Source organism: Phocoena phocoena, chromosome 4 (assembly GCF_963924675.1).
Source record: "Phocoena phocoena chromosome 4, mPhoPho1.1, whole genome shotgun sequence".
Taxonomy (NCBI): domain Eukaryota; kingdom Metazoa; phylum Chordata; class Mammalia; order Artiodactyla; family Phocoenidae; genus Phocoena; species Phocoena phocoena.
This window is the reverse complement of record NC_089222.1, coordinates 118,611,608-118,630,450: the sequence shown is the minus strand read 5'-3', so window position 1 is coordinate 118,630,450 and position 18,843 is coordinate 118,611,608. Positions and strand designations below refer to the sequence as shown.

Here is an 18,843-nt window from a genome sequence, read left to right as displayed (position 1 = left end):
TCATAAGATAAATAAGTACTGAAATGATTAATACAATTAACACTGCTGTATGTTATATTTGAAATTTGTAAGAATAAATTCTAAGAGCTCTCGTCACAAGGAATGAATATTTTTTTCTTTTTCTTATATTACCTATATGAGATGATGGATGTTCACTAAACTTACTGTGGTAATCATTTTATGATGTATGTAAGTCAAATAATTATGCTGTATACTTCAAACTTACACAGTGCTGTTATGTCAATTATATCTCAATAAAACTGGAAGAAGAACAAATAAGAACAAAAATAGATAAAAAGAGAAGGAAAGAATTTTCAGCCTTGGATTTTTGCCTGTATTCTAGGTGTTAATTTACGTAATGCATCTTGTAGAATCATATCAGAACCTGTGGTGGCAAATCCTAAATGGTCTACCAATGTTTCAGGAAGATGCACAAAGGAACCAATGTTTGGTGTTAGGAGAGTGGCCTCAGAAGAGTGGGAGTAGGACCACCCTGAAAGTGTGTGAACTTCTTCCCTTAAGGAGATCTGCCCATATATTTTAAATGACCAGAGTCTTAGTGGTTCAACCAAATGGGCACAAAATAAAAAGCCCCAGGGAATGTTAAAAAGAAACTTTACATGGAAGGAATCATGAATGTCCTCACGATTCCATGTAAAAAGATTTCATCAGAATTATTACTCCTGGCATGTTTCCCTACCACTGACCCATTCTTCTTCATGGAATATGACTTCATGGAATAAGAACTGAGGATGTGGGGTTAGCTTTTTCAGAGATCACTTCTTAGATATCTCTCACTAGATTGACCTTATATTGGACATCTAAAGCTACCCAACATTTGCTGCCATAAATTCCAAAGAGTTTGTCAAAAATACAGATAACATTTGGGTTTCCACACACTTATCTCAGATTCTTATTTCTCTGTTGACACTGAATACATAAAAAAAAAAAGTGTTATTTATCGATCTCCTAATTTATCTCCATCACTAAATTTCACAATAACTTACGTCTCCTCTTCAGCTTTCATTTGGAAGGCATCTTCTAACCAATCTAATAATTTGTGTGTAAACTCACTCACGTCTTGCTGTGGGGGGGAAAAAAAAGTCTTGTTGAAATTCGAGCCTACCAATGAAAACACTAAATACTGCAACATAAAACTTACAGCCAGTCTTTTCAAATGTATAATTAACTGACTCCTCACAACGGTATCACTGAAATGTTTCCCATCAAATGCAAGAAATATTTATAACTCAACCAGAGCATAAAATCAATATTTGAGAAAAACAAGCATTATATTCATAATCATGTAACTGGGTTTCACCTTAGGAGGGAAAAAAATATGTATGTATGTGTGTGTGTGTGTGTGTGTGTGTGTGTGTGTGTGTATAAATTCAAACTTATCAATGAGATTTTTAAAAAGTTATTACCTCCCCACAAAGAGCTCTCTAATGAATCTTTATAAAATGAAGGACCCACGTTACCAAAGAGTTCTTCATTATATAAAGATTTATTACTGGTTTCTGTCTTAGAAGGAATATGTGTTTTTAAACAATTCATTTTTTCAATTCAACTGTTAATGCACAACTTTTTAAGCCATATCTGATTTTACTAAGATATCTGTTAATTTGGATAGGTTGAGCCTAATTAATCACTGACTCCCCAACTATCAAGTCTACCACCTCATGAACTTCGAACTGATTCTCCAATCAGAACCAGCACAATCTTCACCTTTTGCCATCCCTTCGGTCCTAGATTACCTGACATAGATAAACAGGAATAAGCAGTGGCAGTTGTACTTGTCAACTACCATAAAATTCTTTCAACACTCCGACCTGGAGCATAGCAAACAGGTTTGTGGGGAGTGGAGTGGGCTGGGGTGGGCTGGAGGGATAAAGCAACCCTACTATGACTTCCCAAAGACAGATAAATAAGTGTAAGCAATTTGCCTTTATCAAAATAGTCCCAAATATAAAACAATCTTACTATTATACATTTTCACAGATAGAAGTTTTTTGAAAAGCATCTGGGCCAACCTATTTACCTTTAAAATGTTGAAACTAAGGTCTAGGAAGCTTAAATAAATTGCTCCAAAGCCATATAAAGACAACTAAACTTAACATATAAAGACAACTTCCTTAACAGGAAGGATTCTCCTTGAGAGCCACCGGAGGGAGCACGGCCCTGCCAACACCTTTATTTTGAACTTCTGGCTTCTAGAACTATAAGAGAATCATTTTCTATTGTCTTGAAATCACTCGGATTGTGATAATTTGTTACAGCTGTCCTAGCACACTAATATAAGACTTTAAAATGACTTTCCATACTTTTCTATAACATTACTTACCCTGCAAGGTTATATCTGACAAGAAACAAAAAGGTTTCCTACTTATCCAATACTCTTTAGAAGAAAATGTTAGGGGGGAGAAAAACAACAAATATAAGCAAATTCTGATGTGACCACCTTTTTTGTTCATTTATCTTTGCCATAAAAAGTGAATTAAAAAAAAAAAGCACAGGGAAGGCAGTGGCAAAATCAGACATCTTTCAGCTCTCCACACATCCATGTAACAGATATATATCCAAGTACTACAACACCTACACTGCAAACGTAGCAGATTTTTTAAATCTCCTCTCAAGTATCGTCTTTATTTTTTGCCCATTATGTCACTGTCATCTTTTCCAACACTGTTGCTATTATTCTCTGTTACTTTCTTTCCTTCTCTTCCACTTTCCTTCTTTAATTTCTCTGACTTCTCACATTATATGTGAAAATGTTGGTTTGTTTATAGACATTTTCTATTTTTATAGGAAAATTCCCAATATTCTTTCTAAAAAATTGATAAAAAGCAACCAAACAGCACTACATAAAGATTGGGAAATAAAAGAGCAATAAAAGAAAAATAAAATAACAAAGTTAATGTCATTCAGAAACCTTTTCTGAGTAATTATGGAAAACTACTTTCTGCCAGCAAAAAGAGGCATATCAAAAGCGTGTACACTATACTGACACTGGGTTATCACACCTTGGTGAAGATTTTTAATTAAAAATTTGTGAACATTCTGAATTTTACCTACTGCTTTCATTTAGTAATTTTAATTATAATATAAATTACAGCTTCATTTATCATATACTTTCAAGATTATCACTATTTCTTAATTTAAAAGTAAATCTTCCAAACAAACAATGTTTTAAGTGGCTCCAGCTTATTTGTATAAAGATAAATGACAACACCTTTGTCATTTATCTTTGAAAAAAACTGCTTAAGAAAAGATCAGATTAAATAAAAAAGTTAATGAACTAGTAAGCACAACAAAGCTACCTGCTGGGAGTCATTTGATTTGAAAGCATCCTTAAGAATTTCAACTGCTCTTGATGGATCAACATATTTCCTTTTAGTACCAACAAGAAGTGCAAATAGATACCGAAGCTCACGCATAAAAGGCAAATTCCGATGCTCCTATTGAAAAAAAAGAAAAAATCCTTAAGTGAAGATTAAAATCTTTACTGGTAAAGAGATACTCATTTTAAAATTAACCAAAAATTTAACTAATATAGATTAGGGATGAATCTAGCACTCCTATTATCATAAAAAAGGAAGAGTGATCTTGTCATCTAGGAGACTGAAAGAAGAAGTCAAACATGGAAAGAGCAGAGGACCTAGACTAAGCTCACAATTTTAGAATAAATGCCACATATTCACAGTAAATCATGTCATTACCCAGCCAAGAATATCCTCATTTAAGTCTGTTTATTATAATCCTTTCCATTCAGCAAAGCCCAGCTGCTGCTGAGGACAGCAATAACAAGAGCCAATATTCAATGAGTGCTAACCATATGCCAGGCACTACTTAAGTACTTTACGCTCAATAAACCCATTTAAGCAAAAATCCCCCTCCTCCATGAAGCCTTCCCAGGCCCCTCCAAGTCAATGATCTCTTCAAACTCCACATCTACTGAAATTAATGTTTTTCATTCAGCAATGAATCACTACTGCCACTGTTATGTGAAAATCCTAATTATCAGACACATTAGTCTAATAAGTAATTAGACTAGATCCTAATGAGACTAATGTATCATCATTCTAGTGTTCCTTTGAAAACTCACTATTGTTTTTCTTCTTCCATAAGGAACAAAAACAACCCACTATTATCAATCACAAACAATTTATTTTAAAATAAGAAAACTTTTTATAAGAATGTAATTCGCATGTCTTAGTGAAATACATTATGATAACAAATCAGACAGGCAATTCTTACTATGGTTAGCTCCTGAAATAACAATTTTAACAGATAAAGCTTACATATACTATTTAAATATTAGAAAAATTTTCCAAGTTTGCATAGTTTTGTAGCAGTGTGTGTCTGTACAGTTGTTACCCAGAATAATATAATCAATTAATAAAGAAACAGTTGCTCCCACAATATATTAAAGAGTAGTCCTAAGAAATAGGTGTAAAGGAATAAAACTGATTCCAAATATTTATTTGATTTAAAACTACATACCCATTACAGCAATCAGAAAGTACAAAAAGTCTAACATAAAAACGCTAAGTTATAGAAAACATGGATTTTATTTAAGCATAATAAATTCCATCATTGATGATAAAGATGAAATGCAGAAGTTTTAAATGAGATAAAAAATTAATCCATGATTTTTCTGTGGTACTTACTATTCCCCAACAAGTGCCCTATATAAACAGGTTTCAAGAGTGTAAATGTTAAAAACTTTAATCCATAAAATAATTTTCAGAAATCTCCTTAATTTCTTGTGATCAATTTCTTCATTTATCACTGTACCTAAGGCAAGGCAGTTTTTTGAGACATTTCTTGCCAAGTGACAAGAATGAAATAAATGACTTTTGAAAATCAAGTGAAATTCTGCTGAGACGCATATGTGAAAAGTTAAATACTTTAATAAAACATTTTTTGCTCTCAGCCAATTCCTGTGGCTAGAAAATCTTGAATTTCAAAAGGCAAAATGAGTGGTTGCTGTTAAGACTAGCCACTGCATAAATTATGAAAATACCACCACATCTAGAAATTATTCAAACACAATTCTTTATCTTTTTTAAACAGATTTATCAAGATATAACTGATGTACAATATACTGTACATTAGAAAGTGTACAATTTTACAAGCTTCACATATGTATACATCTATCACCACAATCAATAACATACCTGTCCATCAACCCCAAAACTTTCTTCATCTCTCACTCCCCTCCCTAATCATTCCCAGGTGACCATGGTTACTTTACACTTTCTAGAAATTTATATAAATCAAATCATATTCTATGTACTCATTTTAGTCAATGGTTTCCTGCAATCGGCATAATTATTTTGAACTTCATCCATATGTTTATGTACATTAATAATTAATTCCACTTTATTGCTGAGTGGGATTCCATTGTGTGGACAGACCACAACTTATTTATCCATTAACCTGTTCCAGTTGCAGTGGATATTACTGGATGTGGCTCTGTGTGGACATATGGTTTCATTCCTCTTGAGTAAAGAACTGAAGGGAAATGGCAAGGCTGTATGGTAGATGTTTTTAAGAAACAAACAAACTGTTTTCCAAAGGCATTAAACTACTTTATATTCTCACTGGCAGTGTAATGAGAGTTCTAGGTCCACATTCTAAAACACCTGGATATGGGCTATATTGTTTAACTTTAGTTCTTCTAGTGGCACCCCTCATTTTAATTTGCATTTGGCCTAATGACTAGTAACATTGAACATCATTTCATGTAGTTATTTACAATCTGTGTATCTTCTTTGGTGTTGTAATCTGTTGAGATATTTTTCCCAATATAGTAATAGGTTACTTGTCTTACTATTGAGATGTAAAAGTTCTGTACATATTTTAGATACAATTCCTTTGTATGATATATGTTTTGCTAATATTTTCTCCCAATCTGTGGCTTGCCTTTTCATTTTGTATGAATTTTTCAAAGACAAGCTTTTCATTTTGATGAAAATATCAATTTTTTTCTTGTATGATTTGTGCCTGTTTATTGTCCTTCTTAAGAAATCTTCTCTTAATCCAGAACCCTAAAATTTTCTATGTTTTCCTCAAGAATTTTTATAGTTTTAGTTCTTTGTTTTAGGTCTACAGTTCATTGTGATTTTTTTTTTTCATAAATAGTGTCCTGTAAAGGTTGGAAAGTATTTTTCTGTCTAAGACATCATTGGTTTAAAAGATTTTCCTTTGACCATTGAATTGTTTTGGCAACTCTGATTAAAACCAATTACCCCTATATGTGTTGTTCTATTTCTGGACTCTCTATTCTGTACTACTGATCTATATGACTATCTTTTCACCAATAACAGTGTCTTGATCATTAGCCAAATAATTAATTCCTCCAACACTGCCTTTCTCTTTAAAACTGCTATGGCTATTCCACATCCCTTGATTCTGCATATAGATTTTACAATCAATTTGTCAATTCCTATGAAAATGCCTGCTGGGATTATAACTGGATTGCACTGATTCTACAGATTAAGGTGGGGACAACTGATATCTTAAAAAAACTGAATCCCCTGATCCATGAACATAGTATATCTCTTTATTTCTTTAATTTCTCTCAGCAATCTTTTGTAGTTTTCCATATCTTTTGTCTACTTTATCTCTAATATTCCATATTTTATGCTGTCTTACATAAGTACTTTTTAATTTAAATTCCCAATTGTGTGTTACTAGTATTAAGAAATACAGTTGATTTTTGTATGTTTGCCTTGTATCATGTAATGCTGCTGAATGAACTCACTTCTTGATTCTAGCATCTTTTTTTTTTAGTAGAGTACTTAGGATTTTCTAAATAGACAGTCATATAAATGAAAAGACAGCTTTGTTTCTTCCTTTCCAATCTGCGTGCTTATTTCTTTTTCTTACCTTACAGCACTGGTTAAGAACTCCAGTCTAATGTTTAATAGAAGAGTGGTGAGGGACATCTTGTTTGTTCCTGATCTTTGAGGAAAAGGGTTCAGTCTTACACCATAAAGTATTATAATTAGTTGTAAGTTTCTCATAAATGAGTTTTATCAGGATAAAAAAGTTTTTTACTATTCCTAGTTTCTGTGAGATTTTGCCATAAATATATGTTAGCTTTCTTCAAATCCTTTTTCTTCACCTACTGAGATAGTCATACGGCTCTTCTTGTCTAATATGTTAATATGATGAATTATACTGATTTTTGAACACTAAACCAATCTTTCAGTCCTGGATAAACTCCACCTGCCAATGAGGTATATTTTTATCCTTTATATGTACTACAGCATCCAACTTGCCAAAAATCTGACAATTTCTTCTTCTATTATTCATGAGGAATATTGGTCTGTAGTTTTCTTTTCTTGAAATATATTTTTCTACTTTTGGTTTCAGCGTAATGTTGGTCTCATAGAGTAAATTTGGAAGTTTTATCTCTTTTTCAATTTTCTGGGAAAACATGTAGAGAATTGCTATTATTTCTTCCTTAAATGTTTGGTATAACTCACCAATAAACCTTGCTGCTATTGATTTTTTTTTTGGTGGGTAGGTTCTTAACTAAAAATTCAATTTCTTTAATATAATATAGAGATACTCAGGTTATCTATCTTTTCATCAGTTTCAACAGCTGTTAGCTTTTTAAATATTTGCCTGTTGTGTATAATATTTCACTATTCTCTTACTGTCTACAGAATATGCAGTGATGTGCCCCTCTTTCATTCTTTATTTTGGTAATTTGTTTCTTCTCTCTTTTTTCTTACTCAGTCTACTTAGAAGGTTATCAATTTTACCAACTTTCTTAAGAAGCAGCTTGTGGTTCCATTAATTTTTCTCTACTGTTTTCCTGATGTCTAATTCATTGATTTATGTACTTAATTATTTCCTTTCTTCTGCTTTCAAATTAACAAGATTTCCCCCCCTAATTTTTTGATGCAATCTGATGCCATTAATTTGAAACAATTCTTATTTTCTAATAAGGCATTTAGTTCATGTATTTTCCACTAACCACTGTTTTAGTTAAATCCCTCTAATTTTGATACATCATGTTTTAATTTTTATTCAGTTCAGAATACCCTGAAATTTCTTCTTTGACTTGTTCTTTGTTCCTGGGATTATTTAGAGGTGTAAATAATTTCCAAGTACTAGGGGGATTATCTAGATATCTTTCAAATTGCAAGTAATAATTCTAAATAATCATGTGAATTATAAATATACTTCAACCAAGACATCAGAACAACAAACTAACCAAATTGTGACAGAGGGAGGCAACAGTCCAAAAAGTTTCATGTAAAAACTGTAATGACTTAAAGGTGTCTGCTTAATTTCTCTGGAAGTATGAGTAGTTGGTCAGGTGATCTTGCTTCCCTTTTGAAAATGGCTTATCAGTCTGACACTTTATGGCCAAAGATTACGGCCTGAAAAGCTGGTTATAAATCAAATTATATTCCCACTAGCTAGCATTATAAATGTTTCACATGTTTGCAGGAAAAGCAGTTTTCAAAATTAGATACTAAAAGGAAAACATAATTTAATAATGTATTATTACTATTAACAATAGGTCACACAAAGTTCAACACTTTACTAAAACCTATAACTTCTTTGTCTTTGCACCCAGTCCCCTTTAGGGCTACAGTTTCTTTATGACAGGATCACTGAAGTCTTACACTCAAGGATATCATCTCCATAATTAATTTTTTCATTAAGTATGAATTTCTGCATGCAAATCAGTCCTATCTTTTGAAAAGCTAATATGAACAGTATAACAACTAGCAATAGCTGACACCTAGTACTTACTATGTACCAGGTACTTCTAAGTCCTTTATGTGTTTTATCTCATTTAATTCTCACAGCAACTCTATAAAATAACTGCTTTTATTATTTATGCTTTTCAGATAAGGAAAATGAGCAGTAACTAGACCAAGCAGGTCCACAGCCAGAACCCAGGAAATGTGGTCCTAATGCCTGTGTTCTCTGTCACATTATATTGCCTAACAATATTAGAAGTTACAGATTCGCACTGCAAAGACAACCAGTGCAAAACTAACATTTTAAAGAGCTCAGCTACAGAAATAAATGATAAATTTTTGATTTCCACACAATTTTTCAGGAGGCAACTGAGTAAAGGCCTTGAATTGTAAATGGTAACCTATAAAATTTACTGAAATTTGACATCCAAAAAAAAGAAGAAAAAAGCAATTACTAAAGTGAAACAAAAAAATTGGCCTATTACTGACACACAGGTGAAGAAAAATTCATAATTACAATATACTAACCAAGAATAGGAAGTTATTGTTGTAGCTGAGATTAATAGGTTCACATTCAAATTTGACACTATTTCAGATTTGATTTGGCAAATTTCCAAAAAGCAAACACAGATAAAAGAATATGAAAACCATATATACGCTGCTTAAAAATTTTTCATAATTTTACCTTTTGGTTTCGGGGTAAATCTTGAACATTTGATGGAGGCTTGTAATTCAGAACTAGTCTTCTAAATTCCAAAAGATTGAATAATGACTGAAAAAGAACAACAATTTAAGATAACAGAAGGGAAAATTCTATTAACAGAACTATGAAAATATGACTGGCCTGAAAGATTTATTTTATATACAGAATATTTCCCACTAGCACAAAAAGGCCTATTTTCTCCCTGAGAAAAAGTCACATTTCTTTTATTTTGACATATTATTCTTGATCATTAACAATATTTACGGTACTGCAAAGGAGAAAATTATACGTGGACAACTCAAAAAAACATAATATATATTATTAAAAGTTTCCTTTCTTTATGTTACTATGTGCCTAAGCAGTTTCCTCAAAATAAAATCTACACAAATGCAAAGTTGAGAACTTTTTAGACATGTTATGTTCAGTATGAGTTTTCTAGAGGTATCAATTCTACAAAAATATAGTACAAATAAATTTATGGGCCAGATGCTAGGTGATAGAGACACAAAGAAATTACGTATTATCGCTAATGGTCAAGGAGACACACAACCTAGAAAGGAGACAGATATTTAATTATAACAATAGCAGTGTTACTCAAAAATACAGTAATATTGATCATGTAGAGCATAATGAAAGCATGTGAAAGATGCTCGTGAAAAAGCTTCCTGCAGCTATGTTTTTAAGCTATAGCTTGTAACCCATTAATGTCATCATGATAAACATTAATTTAAAAAACTGAAATAAAATATAATGGAAAATATCAGAACATGTCATAAACAGTCAATTCACCAGAGTATCATTTGTAAAATTTTCATTGGTGATATTTTTACATACATATGTATGTGTAAAGTGTTTTACAGTGTAAAACGTATTCCTTTCTGTGAGTCACAGTTTATAAGGTTTGAAAATCATTGCACTGGAGGTTATAATGTATTAAATCTTAGTAAAAGATGGGTTAGCCAACTTGCTAGAAAATAAAAATAGCACCACAAATCCATAAGAAAACAAGATTTTGTTTAGTACTGGGTGTTGGGAAAACTGGTCCACTATATATAAATAGTCATATATAGATATAGATGTGGATTAAAGACATAAATATGAAAGGTAAAACCATAAAACTGATAACTGTGATCTAAAGTATTTTTTAATTAAACAATATGAACATATTCATTTAGTTATTCTTTCATTTAACAAATATTTATGGAGCACCTACTACATGCCAGACACAAGGAAGACAGGCAGCAGAGAATAAAATATATCAAGTCTCTGCCCTTGTACTATCTTGTTATTGCAAGTTAAAACAATGAGAGCAGATGTTATAAGTCAGAAATAATAAGTACAATAACAGACCAAAATCAGAAACTTAAGGAAGCAGCATTTAAAAGCCAGAGGAAAAAGAGCTATAAGAAAGACAAAATAAAAATAGTAAAGGAAGTGTGGAGTATGAGATCACAGAAGAAAAAGGGGTAGAAGAAGCTTTCAAACATAGTTGTGTATCAGAATAACTGCAGAGCTTTAAAAATTCCTATGTCAGGAACCTCTCAACAAAGATATAAAGTACCATAGAAGATTCTGGAGTACATCCAAGAATCACTGGCAAATTTCATGAAGGACAAGATTAGTAAAGGTTGAAGGTTGCCACATTCTAGTAAGGTAAGGGCAAGAAAATAATCTTTAGACTTGTCAATTGGGAAGTCACCTTTCCAGTAGAATGGTAGAATGGCAGAATAGCAGCAATGAGTCCTGAAGAAATGGGATAAAAGTAAGGGGGACAAAGTACAGACTGTTCTTAAAAGGAATTTAAATAGGAAAGAGAATATTGACAAATCTGGAGAATCTCAATCCCACTTCTATGCTCTGAGCTCCCACTGGAAAACTTTTTTCTTCTTCCTGAACACCCTTTAGAATTTCCTTTGGTGTGGGTCTCCTGGTAACAAAGTATTTCAGCTTCTGCTAAACTGAAAATTGTGGGGGCCTTTTTCATTTTTTAAAGATTTTTGCTAGTTATAGAATTCTAGACAGCCAGTTAACTTTTCCCAGAACTTTAAAGATAGCATTTCTGTTGAGAAGTCAACCATTAGTCTTATTTTTGCTCCTTCATAGAGGTGATACACCTTTTCTATCTGGCTACTTTTAGTATTTTCTCTGTCTAGAGTGTTTCTCTGTTTTACTATGATGTGCCTTGGTGTAGTATTCTTTACGTTCATACTACCTGGCTCCTATTGCTTCCCTAATCTGTGGCTTCATCTCTTTCATCAAGCTTGGAATATTCTTTGTCATCTCTTCAAATATTGCTTTTATCCTATTTCCCTTTTAGTTTCCCTCTGGAACCAAAAATAAATTGTGTTAGTACAATTTACACCATGTCCAAAATATCTCTTATATGCTCTCATCTGTATCTCATGGCTTTAGTGTGAAAATGTTCCACAAACTGTCCAGTTGACTAATTCTCTCTTCAGTGTGTCTGTATCCTGCTAAACTCTTCCACTGATATCTTAACTTCATTTATCATATTTTTCAGTTCTAAATTTTCTATTTTAGAAATATTTTGTTTTGAACAAAATATTCTATTTTGTTCTTTTTATAGTTTTTAGTTTTCTATCAAAATTCTCAATCATGCTTCTAATTCCTTGAGCATAGTAATAGTTACATAACAAATAATTCGATTTTTAGGTTTCCCTGTAGGTATATTTCTAATTATCTATTATTTTCTCTTAATTTTTGGACATGTCTTATTTTCTCATATAACTAATTATGACTGATTTGAGTGCTAGACACTGTATGTAAAAAACTGGAGAAAAGGGGCTTCCCTGGTGGCGCAGTGGTTGAGAGTGCACCTGCCGATGCAGGGGACGCGAGTTCGTGCCCCGGTCTGGGAAGACCCCACATGCCACCGAGTGGCTGGGCCTGTGAGCCGTGGCCACTGAGCCTGCGCGTCCGGAGCATGTGCTCCGCAGCGGGAGAGGCCACAACAGTGAGAGACCCGCGTACCGCAAAAAAAAAAAAAAAAAAAACTGGAGAAAATTCTAAGTTCGAGATGATAGTATCTTCTAACAGAATTTACGTTTCCTTCTGGCAGGCAGCAAAACTGGGACTACTTGCAAGCCTAGATCATCTTAACTCAATCAATTCTGAGAAAATCTCAAGCTGGGATTCACAAATTATAAAGCCTGGCCTATTTTTCAGTTCTCAGTTAATTCTAGGGTGTAGCCCTTTAGAATTTAACTGAAAATCTGAGGTGTTTCCTAGGGCTCCAAGCCTGTGTGAAACTTTGCTTAGCTCCCCAGCCAATCAGCAGTCACTCCTGAAATTGCCTCAAAGATAAAATCAGCCCAAAATGTGAAGCTTACTCTCTGAAATTCTTGTTCTCTCAAAGTGTAGCCTCAAAATTCCTCACTGCTTTAGGGTTTATGATGCCTTCAAAAAGCTGATTTCATTTTTATTTTGTTTTGTTTTGGACTCCAGCAAAATATGAGCGGGTAGATGTCCGAAAACAACTTAATATGTTACTACCCGAAGTAGAATTTGTGACCACGGATTATCACAACAAATCACAGAAATTTATTTTAAGTACCAATCTATACCATAAACCAGGCATAGTAGTATTAGTCAACACATGCCTTCAAAAGGGGTGGGAAAGAGTAATTGTCACTACTGCCTAAATTGTGTTTGTGAGTCATACACATTGAAAACAAGTATCCTTTCATTCAGTCCAAAGTTAATGTGTCAATTTTGAAATTTGTTAAAGTAGAGTTTGGTTAAACTCTTGCTAATTTCAGAGAGCTAATGGAAGATGAGAGTTTAAATACATAATTTATGGAAAACAAAAAGAGTGATGACAAGACAGCAAAGGGAGACATAAACTGTCTATAATGAAAAATACTAAGGAAAAGCAACATAAATTCTCCTTGGTGGATTTTTCAAAAAATGAAATGGTGTCAGATAAGTTTCAATGTGAGACAGAAACAGACTGGCAGGATTAAAAACTGAAAGTCTGTATACAGAGCAATTAAAGCCCTATGTCCTTCCCAGACTGAGAAGCATCAGACAAGTACTCTCTCTCTCTTCCTGTGGAATACAGGAAAATTTAAACTTCGAATATAATTTAACTGACTCAGGTTCATAAAAATCAGTCATAGTGTATTTCAGGGTAGGATGAGATTCAGGGCTACAAATAGGGTTAAGTAAAAGCCTGCCAATTGACCCCCAATTGTCCCTTCCCCAATTCCCTTTCTCTAGACCTGCTTTTGGAAAGTTAGCAACCATGCTTAAACCACAAAAAAATCAGGATCCAGTCTGGATTTGAGGCACAGAAATCTCATGTTGTAAAGGATTCCCGTCACCATAAAAAAAAGAAAAGAAAAGAGTTAACATGTTTGAGATGTTTGAGTATATGAAACACACTATGGATAATACCTCAAAAGAGAGGTTGAAGCAGCTGGAAATTTTTAAGGATAAATAAGTATACAGAAAACAGAAAGAAGAAAAGGTGGCAACTGACAACTCCAGGAAAACAAAGAATTACAGAGGGGTAGTCTTAGTAAACCACTATAATGTCTACAAAGTCAAAGAAAATGTAAACACTGACTACTGACTATTTTTAACTGGTGATATAACTATGTTGAGAGATGAAAGGAAAGGCAATTCTAGGTAGGTGAAATGAAAGAGCTAAGTCCTCATCTATCTCTGCAGAAAGGCATGTCATTTATAAAAACAAAGATAGCAAGAGAAACAGAATTGGTTGTAGATGCCTTTAAGAAGCAGGACTATGCTTCTCAGGCAGAGTGGTTTGGAGCAGAGGACTGTTATTTTTCACAAGGCTATTATTGTTATGGGATTTTGGTTTTCTCTTTGAACTATGTACTCATGTTCTTTGATGAAAATTAGAGACAAAAGCAAGTGCTATGAAAAACACGTTAAATGATATCCTGAAAAGTTTTGAAAACTTGCAGCACCTTTTCAATACCATACTTTTAATACATTAGAGTGGTAGAAGCATCTTAAGTCTTCAATTCCACCATAAGTAATATATGCTCCTTTATGGTTCATTCATTTACTAACTCAGTAATTACTTAAAGGGTTCCTCCAACGTGTCAGACACTCTACTATACACTGGTACAGAACAGTAACCTAGATGATGTGCTCTCTGCCCTCAGGATGCGTGTATTTTAGTCAGCTTAGAGTTTCATCATTTATGCATAAGGCGACCATATACTTTATCATCCAACCCATAACCCTTCTGAGTATGAAAAAGGGCTTCAAGACTAATTAATAGGTGCTGATAGATGTACAATGTGAGTAAACTGGGACTGTACTAGGCAAACTGAGAAGTATGAGCACCTTACTTCTGAGCATCTCAGAGGCATCCAAATGGGAATGGTGCTAAGGTTTATCATGAGAATACATGGATTACTTGAACTTAACACCCCAAACCAGAGAAAGAGGAGAACATATTCCTATAAGTAACTACCTAATTCACTGACACCCTAGTGGAAAAAGCAGCCCCAATTAGTACTTTCTACATAAAAGCTCCTTTTGAACAGGATGAAAATAGTCCTGACTAGATAACTGGTTGATACCCAATCTAAAGACAGTCAGGCTAATATTATTAGCATCCAAAAGATTATATAAGCCATTCTCTGTACAACCTTCTCCTTGCTTACAGTCTCTTTCTGATATTCTGTTCCCCTTTTCTTCCAAAATACTTAGGTCTCAGTACCTAAAGGAACAAATATAACAAAGCTGTGCCTTCTGTAGCCTATACTCATTACCTACTCTGAAGTTAGAGATTGCTAATCCCAGTAAACTACTATAATTGGTAGAAATACTTACAAAGAATTCCCTGTTGTTTCATACTAGTCTTGCCAACTAAGTATAATAAATTCCATCCCTGAGAAAAGTTTGTAATTGAAACTTCACAGTACATTTATGTCACAGCCTGAACAAGTTCCACCTTGCTTTGGAAAATACAATTTAAAAACTTCCAACACTAATACAGATTTCCTACCCAAATTTTCTTTCATAAGTGAAAAGTTCCATTTATGATGATAAACTGTTATATTTCAGATGTCTGTGAAATTAAGCAAATGTCAAGAAATGAAAAAATAAAATATTTCAATTACTAGAAAAGTAAAAGGTACTTAAAATGGGTTAAGAGACTTTAAAATTACATTCAAAAACAAAACGAAGTTATCTCCAGAAAAATTTTTCTTCCCACCCACAATTTTCTGAACTCCGAAGCTTAATGTTTTTCCACATCCCCAAGTCAGTATCTTGTTACTTTATTATAATCCAAATTTTTCAAGGTTAGCGGTTACTTCTCCTAGGTGTTTATTCTAACTAAACTATTGATTCTTTAGAAGCACTTTCTTACTTCTTATAGTTTTCTAAGAGAAACAGCTAATCAATGAGTCTCATTTACTGGCTGTAATAGTGTAAAGGTAGCATCTACTTGTCCAAATACAGGCTGCAAAGCATACTCATAAACACTCAGATCAGAGCCTTAAAACTGTGCTTAATATTTTAAAATGATGACTAAATTATGAAATTTAGATTGAACAATGAAATGCAAAAAAGCCCTTACTAACAGTGCAAGTAAAGCAAGATAGCCTATTAAGAAGATCTAAGAGATTAAGATAGCAAATAAAGTTTGAGATATTGTTGGCATGTAAGTGAACAATTAATGCATACTCAAGGCCAAGAACAAAAGTATCATCACAATTTTATGCTAATCCAGGTATTCCTTAACATTTTAATAGGCTGGAAAACAAATAACATACCATATTATTAACTAGTGTATACCACAGTTTATTAAAAAGTGAGGCATAAATCCAGAAAACCAAAGGAAATCAAATTATATAATATTATTTGCCAGAAAGGCAGAAAAGAGTTGGAAATTATAACACAAAAGTAGAAAAAAAGTTAAAACTACAGGTTAATTGCCTCGAGAACACAATTAACAACCTTGTAGAAATGAACTTAATAACCTGTGAGTTGCATTAATATCATATGAAAGTTTACGCAGTATACAGTTTTGGAAAAGTACAAAATGAATAGATATTTTGAATGTAAAAGAATGTAAATTAGAAGACATCTAATGATTTAAAAAGTACTCATCAGAAATAATAAACAAGCTACAATTCAGCTGTGTTAGGAAAATAAGCACAAATATTAATTTTCCTAAATGGCAATTAAAATTAGCATGTTATTCATAGATTGTTTTATTTAAGGAGACTTTAACGTTTTACAATTTGACAGATAACATTATCAATGTCTGAGAATGGTAAAGATTTATGTCAAAAGTCATATCACATAAAAGTTAAAAAAAAAAAAAAAAAAAGAAAATTAGCCCAAACTGAGAAGACGATGGATATCTATGCATACAAACATTTTTCATTTTAGAATAAGGAGCTCAAGAAACATTTCATTAAGGCCTTTCCAAGTTAGAAAGAAAATATGTTATTCTTTATTTATCAACATTTATTCTTTACGTCATTCTCACATATGTATTGAGAATTATTTCTCAATCTGTTCCCTCCTCAAATAAAATGCTCTCTTACATAAAAATAGTATTTAAATGACTATAATTCTTGAATGATATTTTCCATTATATATAAATAATTCTGATCTGACTCAAAAAAAAAAGTTTTGGTTTCATACCTTGATTACATCCTTCCCTAAATTTGCAGGGATTTATATACAGAAATATTTTCTTTCCACTCTGACAATTCCCAACAAATGGGAAGGAGGAAAAATTAATTCTGAATAAGGCATTAGGTAGTGTTCTATCATTAAAACTCCATACTGGGAGTGAGGAACAAAGTGGGGTGGGGAATACTGCAATCCCCAAACTAGGTTAGTAGACAGAAAGGCATACTAAAACCTGATCTGCAGTTATATATAAAGTATACAGCTTAAAAGAAACACAACCCCAACCCACTTTCCATTGCTGTCAGGCCCACCAAATAAGATCTGCATAAAGACTCTTACCTGAATAACAGCACTAAACCAGCAAGTATTGCCAACATTCTTTAGCCCAACAGGAGCTTTGTCCTGCCTTTTTCTATCGTAAGGGTTTCGAGAATCTCTCCAAACTTCAGTAGGTGTCCTCTTCAAACATGCTTTATTTTCTGCTATGCTGGCTTCAAGAACTCTTAAACAATGGGAAGATGATGGGGAAAAAAAGTACAGTATTAATTTAGTGCTGTACCCTAGAAAATAGCATACTATAAACTAAGGATTTTAATAGATTAAGCTCTAGACAATCCATCTGGGGAAGAAATATTTAAAACTAAATTTACTCAAGCGGAGGCTAGTTTTAAGAACATAGCTGTGGCAATGCCAACACATCAAGAGACATGCAGCCTATTTTTCTCAGAAAAAGGAAACTTCAAACACAAAAAGACAGCATTATGTAATAGGAAATATATTAAATTATATTTCAACAAATTAGAGGCTTAGTACCAGGGATACAGTACCTAGATAAGTTTTCTGAAAAGTCACTGTATTGAAATACATATTTACAATATAACATAATGACTATTTTTATAAGAATTACTTTGAATCAAGAAAACTAAAAATTGAAAAAAACTGTACTTTTATTCCTCTGACCATTAATTTCCTTTTCTATTATAAAAAGGGTAAAGTAAATTCTAGGGTTCCTTTCAGTTCTAGAGATCCATGATTCTACAAGAGCTAAATAAAGGGAGAGAATATTTATGTGTTCACTTCTTTACCCAAAAGTTTGCCTAGGGAGAAATCTACTGGAATAAATATCTACATTTCAGAATAATAAAAGATTAACCTCTTCAAAATAAATGCACTTACACAATACCTAAAATTATATCTAAAATATCTAAACACGGCTAAGAGTAATGCTACTTTGCTTAATGGTGTTCTTCTTACTCTTAAACATGTAACAACATGCTGGAAAACCCTAATCCTCACATATAAACTAACCATGCATTTTTGCCTGCTCAAGACATGTGTTACTTACTATTCTAAATAAGCATAAATAATAGCTAAATATGTTAACGCATTTTGTATTCATTACAAAACCTCAGCAAGAGTAAGTTTTTTCAACTTTTTTGGCTTCTTGAGAAGATCTCATTCATGCTACACTATTTTCCTCCTAAAGATTTTGCTCTATCAGATTAATGTCAAAATAATATAGCTATCTTAATTATGCAGAAAAAGTAAATTATTCTTTTGTCTCTAACCTTACAACATGACATTAGATACAATGTATTAGATTCCAAACTAGTATTACTTAAAATAACTTATATGAATGTAGGATAGAGTCTTCTTTGGGAATCAGTAAAACCACATACTGAAAAAAAGAAAGCAGAAAACATGATAGGGACTTCCCTGGTGGCACAGTGGTTAAGAATCCGCCTGCCAATGCAGGGG

At 32.8% G+C, this 18,843-nt stretch overlaps 1 protein-coding gene across 3 annotated transcripts in view; it reads right to left on the bottom strand.

Annotated features, from left to right (window-relative positions):
- The window catches only part of USP25 (ubiquitin specific peptidase 25), a 118,767-nt gene that overhangs the window by 76,523 nt on the left and 23,401 nt on the right, over positions 1-18,843 (bottom strand). For all 3 annotated transcript variants that reach the window (XM_065876287.1, XM_065876288.1, XM_065876289.1), the window contains exons 4-7: positions 17,425-17,587; positions 9,418-9,504; positions 3,321-3,458; positions 1,008-1,084 (exon numbers count right to left, since the gene is read on the bottom strand). In XM_065876287.1, coding sequence (XP_065732359.1) covers positions 1,008-1,084; positions 3,321-3,437 — 194 coding nt within the window. In that variant the 5' untranslated portion in view covers positions 3,438-3,458; positions 9,418-9,504; positions 17,425-17,587. The remainder of the gene's footprint in view (positions 1-1,007; positions 1,085-3,320; positions 3,459-9,417; positions 9,505-17,424; positions 17,588-18,843) is intronic.